This window comes from Capra hircus, unplaced genomic scaffold (genome assembly GCF_001704415.2).
Source record: "Capra hircus breed San Clemente unplaced genomic scaffold, ASM170441v1, whole genome shotgun sequence".
Taxonomy (NCBI): domain Eukaryota; kingdom Metazoa; phylum Chordata; class Mammalia; order Artiodactyla; family Bovidae; genus Capra; species Capra hircus.
In genome coordinates, this window is record NW_017189592.1 from 15,952 (window position 1) to 38,258 (window position 22,307).

Consider the following 22,307-nt stretch of genomic DNA (forward strand, 5'->3'; position numbering starts at 1 on the left):
GCACCAAAGAATTGAGGCTTCTGAACTGTGGTGTTGGAGAAGACTCTTGAGACTCCCCTGGACTGCAAGGAGATCCAACCAGTCCATCCTAAAGGAGATCAGTCCTGAATATTCATTGGAAGGACTGATGCTGAAGCTGAACTCCAATACTTTGGCCACCTGATGTGACGAGCTGACTCATTTGACGCTGGGAAACATTGCAGGCAGGAGGAGAAGGGGACGACACAGGATGAGATGGTTGGATGGCATCACCGATTCAATGGACATGAGTTTGAGTAAGCTCCGGGAGTGGGTGATGGACAGGGAGGCCTGGTGTGCACACAGTCGGACGCGAACTGACCTCAGCGGAACCACGTGACCGCCGACGCCGCTCAGCACCGGGGCGCGAGCAGCCTGGGGTCAAACAGACGCGCTGGAACTTCAGGAAACCGTTGGCGGGTGGAGAGCGGGCTCGGTACGCAGCTCCTTTCTGATCTGCCGCGCTGAGAACGTGGGCTTTCCTTCCTGGAAATGAGCCTGAATCCCTCGAAGGTTGCGCCCGAGCCGGAGCCGGAGCCCGAGCCGGAGCCGGAGCAGGAGGCAGGACCAGGGCCTGGGCCCGAGGCCCAGGGGCCGGGGCCGGAGGGGGAGAGCGGGCCGCCCGCAGGGCCTGGCCCGGAGCCGGAGCCGCCCTCGGCGGCGGGTCAGGACCGGGAGCCCGAGCGCGGCCGGGCGGCGGGGCCGAGCGCAGAGCCCCCGCCCCCGCCGGCCTCGCGGCCTGAGGCCCTTCGGGCCCCGCGGCCCCGCTGCCGCACCGACTGCCTGGAGGCGCCGCTGTCGCGGGCCTTCCAGCGGCTGGGCCGGAAGGTGGGCGCGCACCCCTGGGTCTTCCTGCTGCTGCCGGTGGCGCTAACGGCCGTCCTGGGCACCGGCCTGATGTACCTGCCCCGCGACGGGGATGAAGACCTGGAGGAGCAGTACACGCCGATCGGGAGCCCTGCCAAGGCCGAGCGGCGCTTCGTGCAGGGCCATTTCACCGCCAACGACTCCCTCGTCTTCTCCGTCTCCAGGAAGAGCACCGACGTCCCTTATGCCTCCCTCCTCGTGGTCTCCGACACAGAGACCCTGCTGGAGCCGGACATCCTAGAGGAAATCAGCAAGGTGGACGACGCCGTGCAGGCTCTGACTGTGACCCAGGACAACGGAACCCAGATCCCCTACAGCGAGGTGTGCGCCAAGAACCAGGGCGCCTGTGTCCCCCCCAACCCACTCTTGTTCGCCTGGAAGAGGAACAAGGGCCTCAACCTGACAGCCATCACCTTCCCCATCTACAGCCCAGCCGGTCAGCTCGTCTCCCTGGCCAACATCCTGGGAGGAACTGTCTTGGGGCCGAGCCAGTCACTCCTCCAGGCCAAAGCCATGCGGCTGCAGTACTACCTGGAGACAGGTGAAGGAGAGGAAAATGAACGTAGCAAGGCGTGGACGATCCATTTCCTAACGAAGTTTGGCAGCTTTGAAAAGAGTCTGGCCTTGAAGAAGATCCAGGTGCCTAGTGGCTGGGGTTTATGGGAGGCCAGGAGAAGGTGGGAGGGGTAAGAGGAGCTGTCACAAAGGCCGCGGCAGCACCACTCCCAGATTGCCAGATAGAGCCCTTGACTGGGAGCTAGGTGTGCTCTGCTTTATTCATCCATAACCCAGCTTTCTTAAAACAGCACACTGAAGAAAGCCACAGCAGATTGTGGAAAAGAGTGGATGTGTGTCTCACTGGTTCACTTTGCTGTACACATGAAGCTAACACAACATTGTAAATCAACTATACTACAGTAATTTTTTTAATAAAGTAAAAAGAGGACTTTAAAAAAAGAAGAATGCCACAAATCTTAAATCCCTGGTAACATTCTGGTTAAAAGCACAGATGGTACATTCTCAGGGTAGGCCTGTTCAGTGCAGACGTTGATCTTCAGGGTTAGTTTGATTTATCTGCTCAAATTTCTCTGTAATTCTTACTTTCAGTTTAAGCCTTTGCTGTTTCTGGGAGCCCCCTAAACTTTGGAGTTCATTGGAATCAAAAAGCAAAACTTTAAACAAAAGTTCCATGATGTTTATGAGAAAGATGAGCATTTTAAAAGTAAATTATAGCATAGTGACAGGCACATATTAGCTGTTCAGTAATTTGGGGCTGGCAAACCTTATACTGTGAATAAAACTGGTGAAAATGAGAGACATCTTCTGGGAAAAGCCTTTTAATACCCAGGCCCGTCTGAAATGATGTTTGTACAATTAAAATAGTAAAAGATAATGACTGAATAGAAGTTTAGAAAAAGTTATAATGTCTGTAGTTATTAATGTTTTCACAGTTTTATATAAGATTCAGATTTTGTGTATTAAGAAGTTTTAAACTTTAGATTTTTTGAGAGACACTTTGAAAAGCATGCCAGAAGCAAATCTTTGTGGCAAGAAGCAAATCTTTATTACTTTCTTTATTCTAAAATCATAATCCATATATTTTGATTTTTCACTGGGTTTTAATGCTTGAATTAATACGTTGTTGTGTTCTGATGTCATGTGTGACTCACATGCAGTGACAGGGCTGAGTGCCATTTACCTGACTGTGTTTCTGTGGTAGGTTGTCTACTTCTCATCACTTTCCAGAAAACTGGAGTTTGAGGCAACTTCCAGGACGGTGGTCCCCTTGTTTCACCTGGCCTACCTCCTAATCATATTATTTGCAATTGTATCATGCTACAGGTAAAACAATTTTATTAGTTTTTTAAACCCTAAAAACTGTTTTATTGTAATAATGTATATAATGTGGAGAAGGCGACGGCGCCCACCCCAGCGCTCTTGCCTGGAGAATCCCATGGACAGAGGAGCCCGGTGGGCTGCAGTCCATGGGGTCGCCAAGAGTCGGATACGACTGAGCGACTTCACTTACACTTTTCACTTTCATGCATTGGAGCAGGAAATGGCAGCCCACTCCAGTGTTCTTGCCTGGAGAATCCCAGGGACGGGGGAGCCTGGTGGGCTGCCGTCTATGGGGTCGCACAGAGTCGGACACGACTGAAGCGACTCAGCAGCATAACGTCTATAACATAAAATGTGTCATTTCAAAAACCGTTTCTGAGTGTGCAGATGAGTGGGGTTAATCACACTATCAGTGTTGCGCAGCCGTCACAGCTACCCCTTTATGAGTATTTTCCGTCGCCCCAAACAAACACTGCAACCAATAAGTAATAACTCCCTGCTGTCTTCCCCAAGTCTTGGCTAATTTTTAATCTAGTTTCTGTTTCCATGAATTTGCCTGTTCTAGAGATGTCGTGTAAGTGGAATCATACGGTATCTGTCCTTTTGTGACTGGCTGATCTCACTGACCATGTTTTCAACACTTATCCGTGCTGTAGCATGAGCTCCTCTACGTGGCTGAATAATGCTCCATTTTATGTATAGACCACGATTGTTTATCTGCCTACCTGTTGATGGCACTGGAATATTCTTACCTTCGGACGCTAGTGAATAATACTACAGTGAACCATGGTGCCCGAATCTCTGTCTAAGCTCCTGTTTCCAGTTCTTTTCAGTACATCCCTAGGAGTGGCATTAGTGGGTTGTATGATAATTCACTGATTAGCTTTTTGAAGGACCACCGAACGACTTTTCACAGAGACTACACCGTTTTGTATCCCACCAACAGTGTGTCCGTTTTCCGGTTTCTCTGCACCCTAACCGTGGCTGTCTTCTTGATGTGGTTGCTGGTTGCTTGTCTGTCTTCTTTGGAGCGCCCCAGATGGTGCCGTGGTAGAGAACCTGCCTGCTGGTGCAGGAAGTGCAAGAGGCTTGGTTCCGACCCCTGCGCTGGGAAGATGCCCTGGAGAAGGGAATGGGAACCCACTCTGGTATTCTTGCCTGGAAGATTCCATGAGCAGAAGAGCTTGGTGGCTAGGGGTCACGAGGAGTCAGACAGCTGAGCCACTGCGCGCACAGGCGTATCCTCTGCGGAGAAATGTCTATTCAAGCCCTTCGCCCTTTTTTTGGCTGTGCCCCAAGGCTTGAAGCATCTTATTTCCCTGACTGGAGGCTGAACTTGGGCCCAGGTCCTTGGCAGTGAACGTTTGGAGTTCTGACCACTGGACTGCCAGGGAGTTCCCACCTTTGTTCATTTTTAGTGAAGCTGTTTGTCCTTTTGTTGTTGAATTCTGTTGTTGTTGAGAATATGTTTGGGATATTAAATCCTTATCAAGTTCTATAATTTGCAAATATCTTCTCTCACTCTGTGGATTATCTCTCCACTTTCTTGATAATGCCCTTCAATGTACAAAGGCTTCAGTGCAGATGAAACCCAGCTTGTTTGCTCTCATCGCTTCTGCTCGTGCTCTCAGTGTCGCATCTAAGCTCCCATTGACAAGCGAGGGCGTGTGCGGCTGCTCTCCGTTTCCTTCTAGAGTTTCGTGGTTCTGGCTGTGATGTTTGTGATCATAGTCGTATGTGATGTGAAGTAGGGGTCCAACTTCATTCTTGTTCCTATGGAAATCCAGTCATCCAGGTGCCATTTGTTGAAAAGACTGCTCTTTCCCAGTTGATTGGATTTGGCATCCTTGTCAAAAATCAATGGGCTATAGATAAATGGATTTATTTTTAGATGCTCAGTTCTACTCCATTGGTCTATATGTCTGTCCATATACTAGTACCACTTTGATTTAAATACTGTAGCTATATAAGTTTTGAAATCTGGAAATCTCAGTTGTCCATTTATTTTTTCTTTTTAAGGTTATTCTGGAATATCCAGGACTCCTTGTAATTCCGTATGAATTTGAGTATTGACCTATACATTTCTGAATAAAAGCTGTTAGGATTTTGATAGAGATTGTGTTCAATGTGTAGATCGCCTTAGGCGAGATTGTCATTTTGACAATATTAAGTCTTCCCCACCATGGACTGTGAAAGTCTTTCCATTAATTCAGGTCTTTTTTAGTTTCTTTCACCGATGTTTTGTAGTTTTCCATGTACCAGACTTTCACTTCTTTGGTTAAATGTATCCCTAAGTGTTTCATTATTCTAAACGCTAAATGAAATCACTTTCTTAATTTCTTTTGGGGATTGTTCATTGCACAGGGGTAGGAACAACTGAGTCCTATGTGTTGGTGTTGCATCTTGCAGCTTTACTGAATTTGTTTACTAACTTTAGTAGCTTCCTTTGGATTCATTGGCATTTTCATATGTAGGATCATATAATCTGTGAAAAGAGAGTTACAGTTCTTCCTTTCCAGTTTGATTCCTTTAATTTTAAAGTCCTGTCTAATTGCTCTGACAAGCACCTCTAGTGCATCCTTAAATATCGCTGATGAAAGTGGCTCCTTATCTTGTTCCTGATCTTGGAGGGAAAGCTTTCTTTTTTTCACCGTTGAGTATAACGTTAGCTTGCAGTTTTCATAATTGCCTTTATAATTTTGAGGAACTTTCCTTCCATTCCTTGTTTTCAAGAGTTTTTATCATGAAAAGACATTGGGTTTTGTCAAGTGCCTTTTCCGTGCCTTTTGAGAGATTCAGATGGCTTTTTACCCTTTGTTCTGTTACTGTGCTGTATTACATTGTTGCTCTTGTGTTGAACCACGCTTCCATTCCTGGGGTAAATCCCATATGGTCATGATGTATACTTCTTTTAATATGCTTATTGAATTGTGTTTGCTAGAATTTTGTTGAGGATTTTTTTATCTATATTAATAAGAGGTATTATTTGTAGCTTCCTTAAATTAGAGATACCAAGGGAACATTTCATGCAAAGATGGGCTCGATAAAGGACAAAAATGGTATGGACCTAACAGAAGCTGAAGATATTAAGAAGAGGTGGCAAGAATACACGGAAGAACTGTAAAAAAAAAAGATCTTCATGACCCAGATAATCATGATGATGTGATCACTAATCTAGAGCCAGACATCTTGGAAAGTGAAGCCAAGTGGGCCTTAGAAAGCATCACTACGAACAAAGCTAGTGGAGGTGATGGAATTTCAGTGGTGCTATTTCAAATCCTGAAAGATGATGCTGTGAAAGTGCTGCATTCAATATGCCAGCAAATTTGGAAAACTCAGCAGTGGCCACAGGACTGGAAAAGGTCAGTTTTCATTCCAAACCCAAAGAAAGGCAATGCCAAAGAATGCTCAAACTACCACACAATTGCACTCATCTCACATGCTAGTAACATAATGCTCAAAATTCTCCAAGCCAGGCTTCAGCAATACGTGAACCGTGACTCCCTGATGTTCAAGCTGGTTTTAGAAAAGGCAGATGAACCAGAGATCAAATTGCCAACATCCGCTGGATCATGGAAAAAGCAAGAGAGTTCCAGAAAAAACATCTATTTCTGCTTTATTGACTATGTCAAAGCCTTTTACTGTGTGGATCATAAGAAACTGTGGAAAATTCTGAATGAGATGGGAATACCAGACCACCTTACCTGCCTCTTGAGAAATCTGTATGCAGGTCAGGAAGCAACAGTTAGAATTGGACATGGAACAACAGACTGGTTCCAAATAGGAAAAGGAGTACGTCAAGGCTGTATATTGTCACCCTGCTTATTTAACTTCTATGCAGAGTACATCATGAGAAACGCTGGACTGGAAGAAACACAAGCTGGAATCAAGATTGCCAGGAGAAATATCAATATCCTCGGATATGCAGATGACACCACCCTTATGGCAGAAAGTGAACAGGAGCTAAAAAGCCTCTTGATGAAAGTGAAAGAGGAGAGTGAAAAAGTTGGCTTAAAGCTCAACATTCATAAAACAAAGGTCATGGCATCTGGTCCCATCACGTCATGGGAAATAGATGGGGAAACAGTGGAAACAGTGTCAGACTTTATTTTGGGGGTCTCCAAAATCACTGCAGATGGTGATTGCAGCCATGAAATTAAAAGACACTTACTCCTTGGAAGAAGAGTTATGACCAACCTAGATAGCATATTCAAAACCAGAGATATTACTTTGCTGACTAAGGTCCATCTAGTCAAGGCTATGGTTTTCCCTGTGGTCATGTATGGATGTGAGAGTTGGACTGTGAAGAAGGCTGAGCGCTGAAGAATTGATGCTTTTGAACTGTGGTGCTGGAGAAGACTCTTGAGAGTCCCTTGGACTGCAAGGAGATCCAACCAGTCCATTCTAAAGGAGATCAGCCCTGGGATTTCTTTGGAAGGAATGATGCTAAAGCTGAAACTCCAGTACTTTGGCCACCTCATGGGAAGAGTTGACTCATTGGAAAAGAGTTTGATGCTGGGAGGGATTAGGGGCAGGAGGAGAAGGGGGCAACAGAGGATGAGATGGCTGGATGGCATCACGGACTCGATGGATGTGAGTCTGAGTGAACTCCGGAAGATGGTGATGAACAGGGAGTCCTGGAGTGCTGCGATTCATGGGGTCGCAAAGAGTCAGATACGACTGAGCGACTGAAATGAACTGAACTGAACTGTGGTACCTTAGTGTGACATTGAGATCAGTGTAATCATGGCCTCATCAAAAGAGTTAGCAAGTGTTTCCTTCCTTTCAGTTTTTTTGGAAGGGTTTGAAAGGATTGGTGTTAATTCTTCTTTACATATTTGATTAAATGCACTAGTGAAGCCATCAAGCCTGGACTTTATTTTGCAGGTGAGGTGCGGTTCTTGACTATGCGTCAGTCCTTTTACGTGTTCTGTGGAGAGTTTCATCTTGAGTCAGCTAGGTCTTTGTGTATTTCTGGGAATTTGTGTATTTTATCTAGGTTATCCAGTTTCTTGGCATAGGTTGCTTATAGTAATGTCTTAAATCCTTTCTGTTTCTGTAAATGCAGTAGTGAACTCCCCATTTTCATGTCTCATTTAGTTATTTGTATTTTTCCCCTTTATCACTCTAAATAAATGTCTTTCCATTTTGTTGATTTTTTTTTTTTTGATAACCAACTTTTGGCTTTGCTAGTTTTCTCTGCTGCTGCTGCTAAGTCACTTCAGTCGTGTCCGACTCTGTGCGACCCCATAGACGGCAGCCCACCAGGCTCCCCTGTCCCTGGGATTCTCCAGGCAAGAACACTGGAGTGGGTGCCATTTCCTTCTCCAGTGTATTTACCATGTTCTTATTTTACCCCTCCTGTTAGCTCCGTATTGGGTCTTCTCTTCCTTTTCTGGCTCCACAAGGGTCTGAATTTCCCTATTCTCGATTACTTTTACCATGTTCTTATTTTACCCCTCCTGTCAGCTCCGTGTTGGGTCTTCTCCTCTTTTTCTGGCTCCACAAGGGTCTAAATCCACAAAGTGGTTTGAGGTCTTTTCTCTGTTTTTAATGCAGCATAAACTTGCCTCTGGGCACTGGTGTCACTACACCTCGTAAGTTTTATGGTATTTTGTATGTTTTCATTTTCCTTATAGATTATCTGCTGCCTAGATGTTTACCCATTATTGAAAGGGAGGTATTGAACTTTCCAACTATTATAGTAGAGCTATGTGTTTCTCTCTATAACACTGTTAGTATTTGCTTCATATATCTTGGGTCGCTGTTATGAGGGCCATTCATGTTCATAGTTGCTACATCGTCTTGGCTAATTGGCCCGTTTATGACTGCGTGACTCCTTCCGTCTCAAAGCTTCTAACAGCTTTTAGAGCAGTCTGCTCTGTCCGCTATCAGTGCGGGCGCCCCGTCCCCTTTGGCTGCTATTCACATGGAGAATCTAGTTCAGGCCTCTTACCAATCTATTTATGTCTTTGGATCTAAAGTGAATCCCTTATAAATAGCAGATAGTTGAATCATGCTGTTTTATCCATTCTGACAATATCTGCTTTTTGATTGGAAGTTTAATCTGTTTAGATTTAAAATAATTGCTGACAAGGAAGGACTTACTTCTATTGTCTGGGTATTTAATATTCTGTGTATCTTAGAGCTATTATCCTTCCTTTCATCCATTTATACCTTTTTTTTTTGGCCAAACCCAGGCCCTGGCAGTGGAAGCGCTGAGGTGTCCTAGCCATTGTGCCGCCAGGGACCTCCTGCCTCACGCCATCTTTAATGTGTGGCTAGTGAGCTGTTTCGATTGGTCACTTTGCTGCCAGTGATTCCCAAGTCAGCCTGAGCACTGGAATCACATGAAGAAATGTTTAGACACGTGGATTCTGCAACTTCCCTACAAACTGTAGATCAGAGTCTGCAGAGCTGTGTGTCCAGACTGCAGGAGTCTAAAGTTCTGAGACTCTCTAAGTCACTCGGATACGCTGCTCAACCAAAGCCCTTCCTGGAGACCAGAGAGCTGTGCTCACCGGCGCTCTGCGCTCACAGCTTCTGCTGCCTGTTGGACACTGAAATGAGGATCATTTAGACAGCCGACACGGCGACTAGCCGAGGTCAAGCCACTCTAGCCAATAATGTGCTCCACTCCCTCCACCCTCTGAAAGGTGCATGCCAACAGTCCAGAAACCAGAAAGAGGAGACAGGGCTGAGCGTGTCATACGTAGCCTTTATCCTGTTGGCCTTTCTGATTTCAAGGTTCATTTGTGTTATTTTTATCTTAAACTCTTGTAAACCAGTATTGTTGGTTTCTTTCTTCAAGTATTGTGTGATGTTAGTCACTTAATCGTGTCTGACTCTTTGTGACCCAGGGTCTGTACCCACCAGGCCTCCCTGTCCATGGGATTCTCCAGGCAAGAATACTGGAGTGGCTTGCCATTTCCTTCTCCAGGAGATCTTCCTGACCCCGGGATTGAACCCAGATCTCCTGCATTGCAGGCAAATTCTTTGCCATCTGAGCTGTAGAGAAGTCCACAAGAAAGTGTTGGTTGTAATCAAATCTTGTTTTGTGATCAAAACAAAATGCTTTTGTTTTGGTGCCTGTATCTATGTTGATTTGGGGCCCTGAGTTTAACAGATAGCACCAGCAGTTTGAGAAAAAGTGAAATACAGGCACACATAGTTGTTTTAATAAGAAAGTTTGGTTATTTTAATGTGGCCTTGCATGAATAAGGTCTTCAGTTATAGTCTTGCTCTTTGGGAATCAGCAGCTCCATTTCCATAGTTGACTTTCCTAGCCTTCGAACCAAACTGTTTCTCTCTCCTACTAAACGTTTCTAGAGGCAGCTATCAGTCATTTGTTTTGACGCAGTTGGCAATGAAGTAGAACAGAAACCTAGAGATTGTCGTCAGTACTTTAAAATGTTAAGTTGTGGTTGTTGGGGAGTTAAAGTGTTAAATCCAGTCTTTTTAAAATGCTGCATCTATATCCGCATTTTTGTTGGTCCAACCAAGAAATAGACATAAGTTGTGTTATTCAAACTGGAGTATATATTACTTTTTTTTTTTTTTTTTGCAATTAGTAACCACTTTTCTTGGAGAAGGCAATAGCAACCCACTCCAATACTCTTGCCTGGAAAATCCCATGGACGGAAGAGCCTCGTGGGCTGCCGTCTATGGGGTCGCACAGAGTCGGACAGACTGACACGGCTTAGCAGCAGCAGCAGCCACTTTTCTGGGGCTTCCCCGGTGGCTCAGTGGTAAAGAATCTGCCTGCAATGCAAGAGACTCAGGAAACATAGGTTTGATCCCTGGGTGGGGAAGATCCCCTAGAGGGAAGGCATGGCGACCTACTCCACTGTTCTTGCCTGGAGACTCCCGTGGACAGAGGAGCCTAGTGGGCTACAGTCCACAGGGCCACAAGCAGTCAGACACAACTGAATTGACTGAGCACACACACACACACACAGCCTCTTTCCCAGAGCACACTTCTTTAGCAGAGGAGAACGTGAACACTTTAAGAAGGAGGCTTTCCCAGAGCACACTTCTTTAGCAGAGGAGAACGTGAACACTTTAAGAAGGAGGCTTTCCCAGAGCACACTTCTTTAGCAGAGGAGAACGTGAAAAACTTTCAGAAGGAGGCTTTCCAGAGCACACTTCTTTAGCAGAGGAGAATGTGAAAAATTTAGGAAGGAGGCTTTCCCAGAGCACACTTATTTAGCAGAGGAGAACATGAAAACTTTAGGAAGGAGGCTTTCCCAGAGTACACTTATTTAGCAGAGGAGAACATGAAAACTTTAGGAAGGAGGCTTTCCCAGAGCACACTTCTTTAGCAGAGAAGAACATGAAAAACTTTCAGAAGGAGGCTTTCCAGAGCACACTTCTTTAGCAGAGGAGAATGTGAAAACTTTAGGAAGGAGGCTTTCCAGAGCACACTTCTTTAGGAGAGAAGAACATGAACAGCTTTCAGAAGGAGGCTTTCATTCTTTCTGTTAGCCACAATATACATTAAACCAGCTCTGACATACAGGAGGTATTTGGGACTGTGTTTATGGCTAATGGGAGTCGTAAGTGGGTGAGAAGATACCTCGGCGTGGGCGCTTTCATCCTGCTTGCTTCTACTCACACGCCTGTAGAGATCAGAATGGAATTACCTATTTGCAATGTTTTAGTATCTTTTTGCAGTTCTGAAAGGCCAGTCGGTGGATTCATGCTTGGCTCGCTGCATAAGAATCAACCAGTATAGTTTGGTAAAAGTACAGATTCCCAACTTTCCTGTCCCCACCCCACCCCCCACCCCTCATCGCCCTTTGTTTTTGTTCAGTTGGTCGGGGCTAGTGTCTGGAAATTAAAGTTCTCTAGCAGACAGCTATGGGGATTATTGTCCAAGAGGGCTCTGAAGAGGAGTCCGAGTCAAGAATGTTACAAATTGCTGGACTTTCAGTATGGAAGCTGCCACTCAAGTTCCATGACTTTTCCCTCCAAACTCACAGGTGTGACTGTGTATGGAACAAAATGTGGGTCGCGGTCTTTGGAGTCGTCTCCGCCGGCCTGGCCGTGGTGAGCAGCTTCGGCCTGATGTTGTACGTCGGGGTGCCCTTTGTGCTCATAGTCGCGAATTCACCGTTTCTTATCCTCGGTGAGTAAAACGAAGCGCGAGGCTGCACATTGGGCATGTGGGGGTGCGGGGTGGGAAAGGAAGGGCGCTGTGTTAGATCAGGCAGAATAGTTACATGCAGGTGACTCTACAGACCCAAAATGAGGGATCAGGAGAGAAAGAAAACGCAATGGAATTATATGCCTTTAGAGTTGGAAAAATCTGGTACCCCAAATGGAGACACACAGACCAGGGACACGAACAGGCATTTCACACACACACACACACACACACACACACACACACACACACACACACACACACACAGAATCCAAAATGCTGATCATTGAAAATGTAAGAAAGAAATATTTGACCTTGTGTAATCACATCAAGGGATGCAAGTTAAACCAAAAGTGAGATACTTTGTCTCTTATTAGATTAATGAACATTATAGCAAGATTGAAGGTTTGGGGGAGGTTGTATGCAAGTGAACTCTCTCATATTCTGCTGAGGGAGATTTGTAAATTGGTACACTTTTAAGATGTAACTTTGCAACAAATCAAAAGGCTTAAAATTTTTTGATGGAGTCCCTTTGACATGCCAACTCCACTTCTGGGAGTTTGTCCTAGTCATTGGATGGGTTTTCACAAAATAAATGAGCATGTTCGTTTTAGTGTGATTTAGAACAGGGAAAAAGAGAAACAAACTGATCCTTTATCAACATGGGATCGGTCTGCTCAGACCACACTAAAGTTCTGGAATCCGATTCAGTCTTTCAAAAGAGGCAGATATAAAGTGTTAAATGGAAAATGCTGGTTATGAGACAAGATGTTTAAAACAGAGAGATACACAAATGTGCATATATATTTGTATAGAGCAAATTCGGATAGATAATACTTAAAATGTTAGCAAGGATTATCCTTGACAGAATTACAGTTGTTTAAAGGTTTTCTTTGTATTTGCCTGTACTTTCAGGATTTATTTTACAATAAGTATAAGAAGGCAGATATCTTTCTATTTTGGGTGGTAAGCAACTTGGAAGAATTAATAATTGGTTTCCTAGGGGAGATAGGGGAGGAACTGTGCACTGGATGTGTGCCTTCCTAGCACACACTCACGCTTACACACTCAGTGTCCCCACAGCCATAAGCAGCTGATGTGTAGACAACTGATTTGATATCAACACCTTCATATTATCTGTATATACCTAGACAGGTGAGTGTAGGGCTGCATGTGGTGGGGAGGGGGGGCTGTGATTTCAGTAGCTCAAGAAATGTGTGAGGACAGTTTCTGAACCAAGTTCCATAAATAATACAGCCGGTTTTTAAATACCTGTTCCATGTCAGTGAGTTTATTTGTGGGCCTTAGTACTTCGGATTCTTGCCCTTCATCCAGCTGAATGCAAGCGAAATCCAGAAAGCTGGCTGTGGGGGCATGTCAGGATGCAGTTTGTGACGGACTGCACAAGCCTGCGTCGCTGCAGGCCTTCTGCCAGACCAAACACACAGAGCATCCGAGTTAGAGGCAAAGTGCAGTTCCCAGTGCCTTCCCATGTGGTCTGTGAAGATCTTCCAAGGCTGGTATTAAACTCAATCAGCATTCAGTGCCAAGTATTGGTTTTGTGTCAGTACACACGGAAACAGGTGTATAGGCGTGAAAGCGGTAGGCAGCTTGAGGGCAGTGAAGTTCATCTGCAGCGTGCTCAGGCGGCCTGGTACCCCCTTCCTCCTCTGCAGCCCTCCTCTCCTAAACTTCTGCGACCTCTTCAGAGTCCTCAAATGCACTCCTGGCCTCTTTATTCCAGATCAGTCCGGAAACGTCACTGTGAGAGAGGCTGGTTACTTTAGCATTCACTTACTATGTAAAGGATCCTTACGGTTTGCTCTGGTGCATAGTTCTGATCTCAAGAGTGCCTGCACTTTACTGACATAATGCCTTAACCTGGGCAAGTGAAGTTTGAATGACAGCGTTCTGGGTATCAGAACCAGACTAACGGAAACTACATGTGTATGTATCTGTGTGTGTGTGTGTGTGTGTGTGTGTGTGTGTACAAACTATGGGGTGCCTTTAAAATCATACCACATTGACAGCTAGATGCTAACTGGAGAACAGATAAATCCAGCTCATGTTTTAAACAACGGGATGCTAACTCAGTATTAGTGCCTTAGAGTAAAATGGTTTATGAGAGAAAATGGTCCCTCGAATGTTCTGATGGAACCAGGGATGCGTGGCTAACACTGCTTCGCCTAACACGCAGGCAGCCGGGTTTCCTGACTCTTCACGAATCACCTGAATGGTGGCTAGGAGTAGAGTGCACCGTGCTGTGTGTGCAGAGCGCAGTTATTACAGAGCAAGGGGTGAAGAGTCGTGTTGTGGATTCAGAGGCAACCAGAGAAGGCGTCAGAGAAAGCAGGATCCAAACACAGACTCCGCAGTATCAAGGAGACCTTGAGAGACGGGCAGAGAAAGCGGTTTGAGCTGGTCTGGTTAATCTTTAGTGGATGTTAAAAAGTACGAAGACTCTGTTTCTTTCTCTAACAGGTGTTGGGGTCGATGACATGTTTATCATGATTTCTGCCTGGCAGAAGACCAGCCTTGCGGACAGCGTAAGCGAGCGGATGTCTGATGCCTACTCACAAGTGGCAGTGTCCATTACGATCACCACGCTCACCAACGTCCTGGCCTTCTACACAGGAGTCATGTCCTCCTTCCGGTCCGTGCAGTACTTCTGCATCTACACGGGGACCACCCTGCTCTTCTGCTACTTCTACAGCATCACCTGCTTCGGGGCGTGCATGGCCCTGGACGGGAAGAGAGAAGAGGTCTGTCTGCGCTGGCTGGAGAAGCCAGGAACGCCTGGCCAAAACTGTTCCTCGTTTAAAAAGTCCTGCTGCCTCCCAGGTAGTTCCCTCCAGGATGGATGGAAAGCCAACATCCATCCAATGAATCTGTTCTTTAGAGACTATTTTGGTCCTTTGCTCACAAGCACCAAGTCCAAGATTTTTGTAGTGCTCCTATACGTTTCGTACATCATAACTAGTATATATGGGTGTTTCCGAGTGGAGGAAGGTTTAGACCTCCGAAACTTGGCAAGTGACGACTCCTACATCACACCATATTTTAATGTAGAAGATGAACATTTTTCCACTTATGGCCCCAGGGTTATGGTAATCGTTACTGGGGTTCTTGACTACTGGGATAAAGATGCGAGGCAAAGACTGGAGAAATGTCTGGCGGACTTTGAAAACAGTGAGTATGTAGATGAGAACCTGACAGAGTTTTGGTTACGAGAATATGTAAATTACATGGAAAACCTCCGTCAGGATGTAAATGATAAGACCGTGTTTCTAAGCACTATTCCCACTTTCTTAATGGAATTTCCACTTTTTGCATATGATATTAACATAACATCGTCACAGGAGATCGTTTGTTCCCGGGCCTTCATTCAAAGCATGGGCATTTCTTCTTCAACCAATAAGAAGCTGATGTTACTCCAGTTCCGAGACATGGCTGAGAAGTGCGCCGTGCCCCTGATGGTGTACAACCCCGCATTCATATATTTTGACCAGTTTTCTGCAATAGTAGAAAACACTGTTCGGAATGTGGCTGTTGCGTCAGCAGCTATGTTCATCGTTTCCTTATTACTAATTCCTCATCCCCTGTGCTCTTTGTGGGTAACTTTCGCTATTGCTTCTGTGATTGTGGGCGTCACGGGTTTTATGGCCTTCTGGAATGTCAACCTTGACTCCATATCCATGATTAATCTTGTCATCTGTATAGGGTTTTCTTTTGACTTTGCTGCTCACATTTCCTATGCATTTGTCTCCAGTGCAGAGCCCTCAGCAAACCACAAAGCCATTGAGGCGCTGTACCTGTTAGGGTACCCTGTGCTACAAAGTGCGGTTTCAACAATAATAGGGGTGTGTGTCCTGTCTGCGGCTAAAGCGTACATCTTCAGGACGTTTTTCAAGATTATGTTTCTTGTGATGGTATTTGGAGCTGCTCATGGTCTAATTTTTATCCCAGTATTCTTAACCTTTTTTTGAAAGTTACTTTAAATTGGTCAGTCAGTCGGTTCAGTCACTCAGTCGTGTCCGACTCTTTGCGACCCCATGAATCGCAGCACGCCAGGCCTCCCTGTCCATCACCAACTCCCGGAGTTCACTCAGACTCACGTCCGTCGAGTCCGTGATGCCATCCAGCCATCTCATCCTCTGTCGCCCCCTTCTCCTCCTGCCCCCAATCCCTCCCAGCATCAGAGTCTTTTCCAATGAGTCAACTCTTCGCATGAGGTGGCCAAAGTACTGGAGTTTCAGCTTCAACATCAGTCCTTCCAAAGAAATCCCAGGGCTAATCTCCTTCAGAATGGACTGGTTGGATCTCTTTGCAGTCCAAGGGACTCTCAAGAGTCTTCTCCAGCACCACAGTTCAAAAGCATCAGTTCTTTGGCACTCAGCCTTCTTCAGAGTCCAACTCTCACATCCACACATGACCACTGGAAAAACCATAGCCTTTGAATAGCCACTAACAAATCAAAGACCAATTATAGAATTCCTGATTGGCCCAATCCAATCTGATGAAAATGCACTATTAAGAATAGTCAATAAACTAAAAACAAAGGCATGTTTCCTTGGCTTGTAAATACTGTTTTTAAATGTTATTTAAAATATCCTGAGAAAAATTAATGTCTCACATTAAAATATTTTTACTAAATTAAGAAGTGTTTTCATCTTTATTATAGTCTATACAATCAAGCATAACTTTCCAATTATTTGTCCTTTCATTTCATCATTAGTAGTTTATGCCTGGAATTCAGATATTTAATGTATCATACTCTAAAATGAAATACTATTTTCATTGTACTTCTCATATGCATTATTGTGTAAAGTGTCACTATTATTTATTCTCCTAGTCTGGGGTTTTTCTATGCATTCTCTTAATGGTGTATTTTGATGAACAGAAGTTTTTAAAGTCTTGGCATCAAATTTATCTCTTTTTTTATGGTTAGTATTTTCTGAGAAATCTTTGCCTAATCCAAGATTACAAAAAATCATCTATATTTTCTTCTCAAAGCAAATAGTTTTATATTTACATTCTATATTATATCACATATGAATCACAGACCTCTGTTTGTGGGGAGCATGGGCAGAGGCTCGTTTTCTTCCCATTACAGCTATCCAGTTTCCCAGCATCTTCAGTGAGAAGACTGTCCTTTCACCAGAGGGACTAACTTGGCACCTCTGTCAGAGAACCAAGTGACAGTTTATGTGTGGCTCTATTATCTGTTTTTCTGTAATAAAATGGATACCACACTGTATCAATCATATTGAAGCTTCACATTAATCATGGAAATTGGCTAAGTTACCAGCACTTTCCCTCTTTCCTGAATTATTTCGGCTGTTATAGGCTCTTTGCATTTAGATACTAATTTTAGAATCACTTGTCCTTGTATCAAAAAATAAAAAAGGTTTCTGGGATCATAACTGGGTCATGGTAAGTCTTTTGGGGAAAACAGATATATTAGCGATATGAAATCCTCCAATCTGTGAACATGGTTTGTCTCTTACCTATTATCTTATTTCATGTGTTCCAGAAGTATCTTATAGATACACATGGATTCACTTTATAAACATATTAATTTTTTAGCACTGTAAATACTTTGAACCGCTTTTTCATTTTTTTTTCACTAGTACATAAAAATACAATTGGTTTCGGTATACCTACCTTATTATGTGTAATCTTTTTAGGTTCACTTATTCATGTGGATTTTTGTAGTTTTTTCAGTATTTTTTAATCTATGCAGTTATGTCAGGATCACATAAAGACCATTTTATTTCTCCCTACATAAACTCTATCTCTTACTTACCTTATTGTACAGGCTTAAAACACCCAGGAAAATCTAGGAAAGCATAGTGGCCTCATTGCCTTGCTGTCAGCTTCATACGGAATGCAATCAGTATTTCATCAGGTATAACGATGGCCTGGAAGCTTTTCATCGCCATCTTCTCTCAGATGATGGAAGCCCCTTTCTACTTCTAGTTTTCTGGCATGTTTTAACAGGAATGGGTACTAAATTTTGTCCAATTTCTGTCTGTCAACTGAGATTATCGTGTCTATTTTTCTATTTTAGTCTGTGGAATGTGACAACTCACACTGAGTGACTCTTTCAATTCGACTTACATGGAACCCTTTTATACTGACCCTGCACCCCTAGAATAACATGGAGCCGTTTCATACTGACCCTGCACCCCTAGAATAACATGGAACCATTTTATGCTGACCCTGCACCCCTAACCCTAACTCACGTCTGGTCACGGCAGGTAACTGTCTTCGTAGATTGCTGCTTTTGTTGGTGTTTTGTCCGTGATGTTTTCAAATCGACTTACATGAAGTCATTTCATACTGACCCTGCACCCCTAGAATAACATGGAACCATTTTATTCTGACCCTGCACCCCTAGACTGCCTCGCACTTGGTCACGGCAGGTCACTGTCTTCGTAGATTGCTGCTTTTGTTGGTGTTTTGTCGGTGATGTCTGTCCCTGCGCTCAGGAGGCATGTTGGTCTACAATCCCTTTTCTGTAATGCCTTTCTCAGGCCGTGGTGTCAGGGTCATACGACCCTCAGGAAACAACCGATAAATGCTCTTCCTCTTCCGTCTTCTGAAATGTATGATGAATGGTTGACATCATGTTTTCATTTCTTATCAAATGTTCGGTAGAATTCACTAGTGAAGTCTTTGGGTGTGGAGTTTTTCTGAGAAGGGCTTTTATTTCAGATTCACTTTCTTTAACAAATTGAAGGCCATTAAAATTTATTTTTCTTCCTGGGTCAATTTTGGTATGTTTGTTTTGTAAGGAATTTGCCATTTTTCCAATTGGTTAAAAACTTCCTTCTAGCTACTATTTTAACTGTATCCACAAAAATTTTTTTATGAGAGATGTTCATTATCGTTCACTCCAAAATAAGCTCCTATTTCCCTTGTGATTTCTTCTTTGACCATGAATTGAACAGTACCTTTATTTTCTCTCCATTTTTGAAGAATGGTTTAAGCGGACGCAGGTTTCCAAGCCGAGAAGGCGCTTTTCTCCCAACACTTTAAGGGCGCCGTTGCGTCGTCTGCCTGAGGCGGCGCTGCTGGGCTCGGTCTCCACTTTCTCATCGAGCTTCTCTACGGAATATGCCTTTTCCCCTCTATATTCATTTAATATTTTTTATTACTGCTTTTCAGCAATTTTAGTATGATGAGATTATATGTGTGTGTGTTTTTTTTCTATTCAATCTTCTTAGATATCTTTAAGCACTCAGGGCCTGTGGCTTGATATTTTCCATCATGTTTGGAAACACTTTAGCCTTTATTTCTTCAAATGTTTTTCTGCCACGTTGTCTCTCCCCTTTCCTTCGGTGACTTTAATTATAAACGTGTTCCCATTATTTTCAGTTGTCATAAAATGATAATAGTCCCCAAGATTGCATTTTATCATTAATAAATTGAAATTTATTGACACTTTCAAAAAACTCTTCTCTGTAGCCCATATTTTGTTGAAAAAATTAACTCTTTCTACATATGTTGAGATGCCTGGTAAGCTCAGGAAAATTCTCAGTGGAGGTACATAATTATGCTTTTGTGTATGGAAATGTTCAAATATTTCAGTCCAAATATTTTCATCATATCATTTTATTCCATTAAGACTCATCCTTAGATGAATATTTTATAACACAGAGCTCCTCAACAGGGTAGTCTCCATTTCTGATTGTCTTAAACACTTTGCCAAACAAAACAGAGGTGTCACAAAATAATAGGGCTTTTCAGCTTCATTCTGTTCATTACAGAATGTAAACTTACCCTCAAATGGAAGCTCATTCAAAAATTGTTCTCACAAGTTATGAAATTTCAAACCACAGTCATGGAAGCTCAGGCGGGTCACTGCACTCCTCTTATTTGATTTTGCCATTTTCGTCCCTCACTTCTGCAGCGACGAGTTCAATTACTTCCTGTTTATATTCCATGTTTCCAGGAATTCCATTTTGCTAAAGTCTTCAATACTTTATGATTCTATGGTGTTCCCTTCACCAAACATTTTGATTATTCATACTGATTTTGAACAAATTGCAACAGAAAAGAGCAGAGGACTCTATTCAGAAACTAGTCAGTTTTACAAACTAGCTCAATAACTTTGCAGGGCAACAGCTTGATTTTCAAAGCAGTTCCACGAAGAATCAAGCATTTGCACACTTTGTCTGATACTGGGCAGCTAAGAGAAACAACTGTATACTATCAGGCCTGAATATTTTTAATTCAGTCTCAACCTAATTGCCAAATATTTGTTGTTCAGTCACTTTGGGTGTTTTATTAGCTCGTCTCCTCCTTCTTCGTGTATTCCTCCAGATGTGATCTTGGGTTATCCGTTCACATTCACAGATGAAGCCCATCTCCCTTAATAGAGGTCATTGATAACCTCCCTGCACAACCATGAGTTCTGTCTCCAGCAGCCAGAACTGGCTCCTGCTGTCATCCCGGCATACCACCTGCCTTAAGTTTGCACTGGACGCCTTACTTTAAATGAAGTCGTCTTATTAAGAGATGAGTTAAAATGAGCCAGGACTGGTTTCATACACCACTGCTGTTTATGTTCAGAGTTTTCCGCGGTCCAGTCAGGTGATGCAGCTGACACGCGTGCACGAAATAGAATCTTCACTTTAAGGTGCAGTTACCACACCCCTTCCCGGCCCTTTACACACAGTATGGAGCTACCATGTCCTGCTCAGTGACCGCGGGCAGAGGGCTCACTGAATACAGCCAAGTGTGCTCAGACACCCCCTTCCCGACCCTTCACACACAGTGTGCAACTAACATGTCCTGCTCAGTGACCGCGGGCAGAGTGCTCACTGAGTACAATGAAGTGTGCTCAGACACAAGTGCTGAGGGGCCGTCAGCTCCTGTCTGGATTCCGTGTTACTGAAGCCACACTGGCCACTTTAATAAATAATCCCCAACCCTTATGGCTCATCACAACGAGAGTCTGATTCTCACTCGTGTACCAGTCACTGTTGGTGTTCCCTCCTGGTCAGTGAGTGGCTGTCTTGACCCCTGTAAGTCAGGGACTCAGGGTCCTGCCAGCTTCTGGCGTCGCATCCAAACGGCCTCTTCTGTTGCCGGAGTCCAGATGGCGATGGGACAGAGAACTTCTTAAGGTCTTGGCCTACAGGTGACACACGTCACCCCCGTGTACATTTTGTATTGACTACTGGCCACATGGCCACACGTGTAAGTCAAAGGAATTAGAAAATGCAGTCCTTGATTGGGCAGCCATATTTCCATTAAATTCCATATTATGGAAGGGGGGCACAATTTTTGTTTGAAGCAAGCATTCAATATTATTGATTTTTAACCTCTTTACATTACTTTAAGTTTCCAGATGGATCAATATTTAAGTGTAAAAAGGTAGATAATTATAATCTCAGAAAGAAAAAGATCTGTCTGCCATGACACAAAGTCCTGAATCCATGAGGAAAAAAAAAAAAATTAGTTGATTCAATCACAAACTTAAGCCATAGCAACTAGGAAAAAGAGGTTAGACAAGGGAGCCCTCAACACACAGGAAAAAGTCGAGAAGAAAATTGTAACCGTCCAAAAAAGGAAACCAATAAAAGATATAGGACTGTAGTTTCTACATCCCAAAGAGACATTTGGTTAGTCTAAGCAACAAGTTAAAAGAATTAAATCAGAATAAGATGCTGATGGCATGGAGTGCTTTAGTGGCTTTCTGAGACAGGCTGTGGCAAAACAGAACACCATGCACTATTTTCGAGGGTGGAAATTGATGCCACCACTATCGATCTTAACTTTCAGTAGTTCTGAAAATTTTAATGAGGATATCCTTTGACATACTAAGTCCCTTTCTAAAAAAAAAACTCACAAATACAGTTATTATGTTCCAAGCAAAGACATTCACTCACTTGGCACTGTCTATATCAGCAACACACTAACCAACCCCAGATCTGTCAGTAGTGGCTCAGTTGCTAAGTCGTGTCTGACTCTTTGTGACCCCATGGACCGCATCATGCCAGGCTTCCCTGTCCTTCCCCATCTCCTGGAATTTGTTCAGATTCATGCATGTCTATCGAGTCAGTGATGCCATCCAACCACCTCATCCTCATTGTTCCCTTTTCATCCTGCTTTCAATCTTTCCCAGCATCAGAGTCTTTTCCAGTGAGTTGGTTCTTCATATTAGGTGGCCAAAGTATTGGAGCTTCAGCTTCAGCAAGGTTATGGTTAATTTATGTTTCAGCCATACACTGGAAAATTATAAAGCAATTCAAAAGAATAAGATAAATCTACATACAGAAGTCTACATACAGATGTTAAGATCCTTTGACATATTTGGTGAAAAATGTATTCTGCACCCTGAGGCAGTGCAGTAATATTCATGAAAAAGATACACTTGCATATATTTTGATATGCCTGCAAATGCAAAGAAAACAGTTTGTAGTGATAA

General features: G+C 43.7%; 1 protein-coding gene across 1 annotated transcript; it reads left to right on the plus strand.

Annotated features, from left to right (window-relative positions):
* The first annotated feature begins 510 nt into the window (after positions 1-510).
* Positions 511-15,855, plus strand: LOC102172622 (patched domain-containing protein 3-like). The gene is made up of 4 exons (XM_018044529.1): positions 511-1,524; positions 2,606-2,727; positions 11,706-11,851; positions 14,351-15,855. The coding sequence occupies exons 1-4, from the start codon at positions 511-513 to the stop codon at positions 15,853-15,855; spliced, it is 2,787 nt and encodes a 928-aa protein (XP_017900018.1).
* Positions 15,856-22,307: the final 6,452 nt, after the last annotated feature.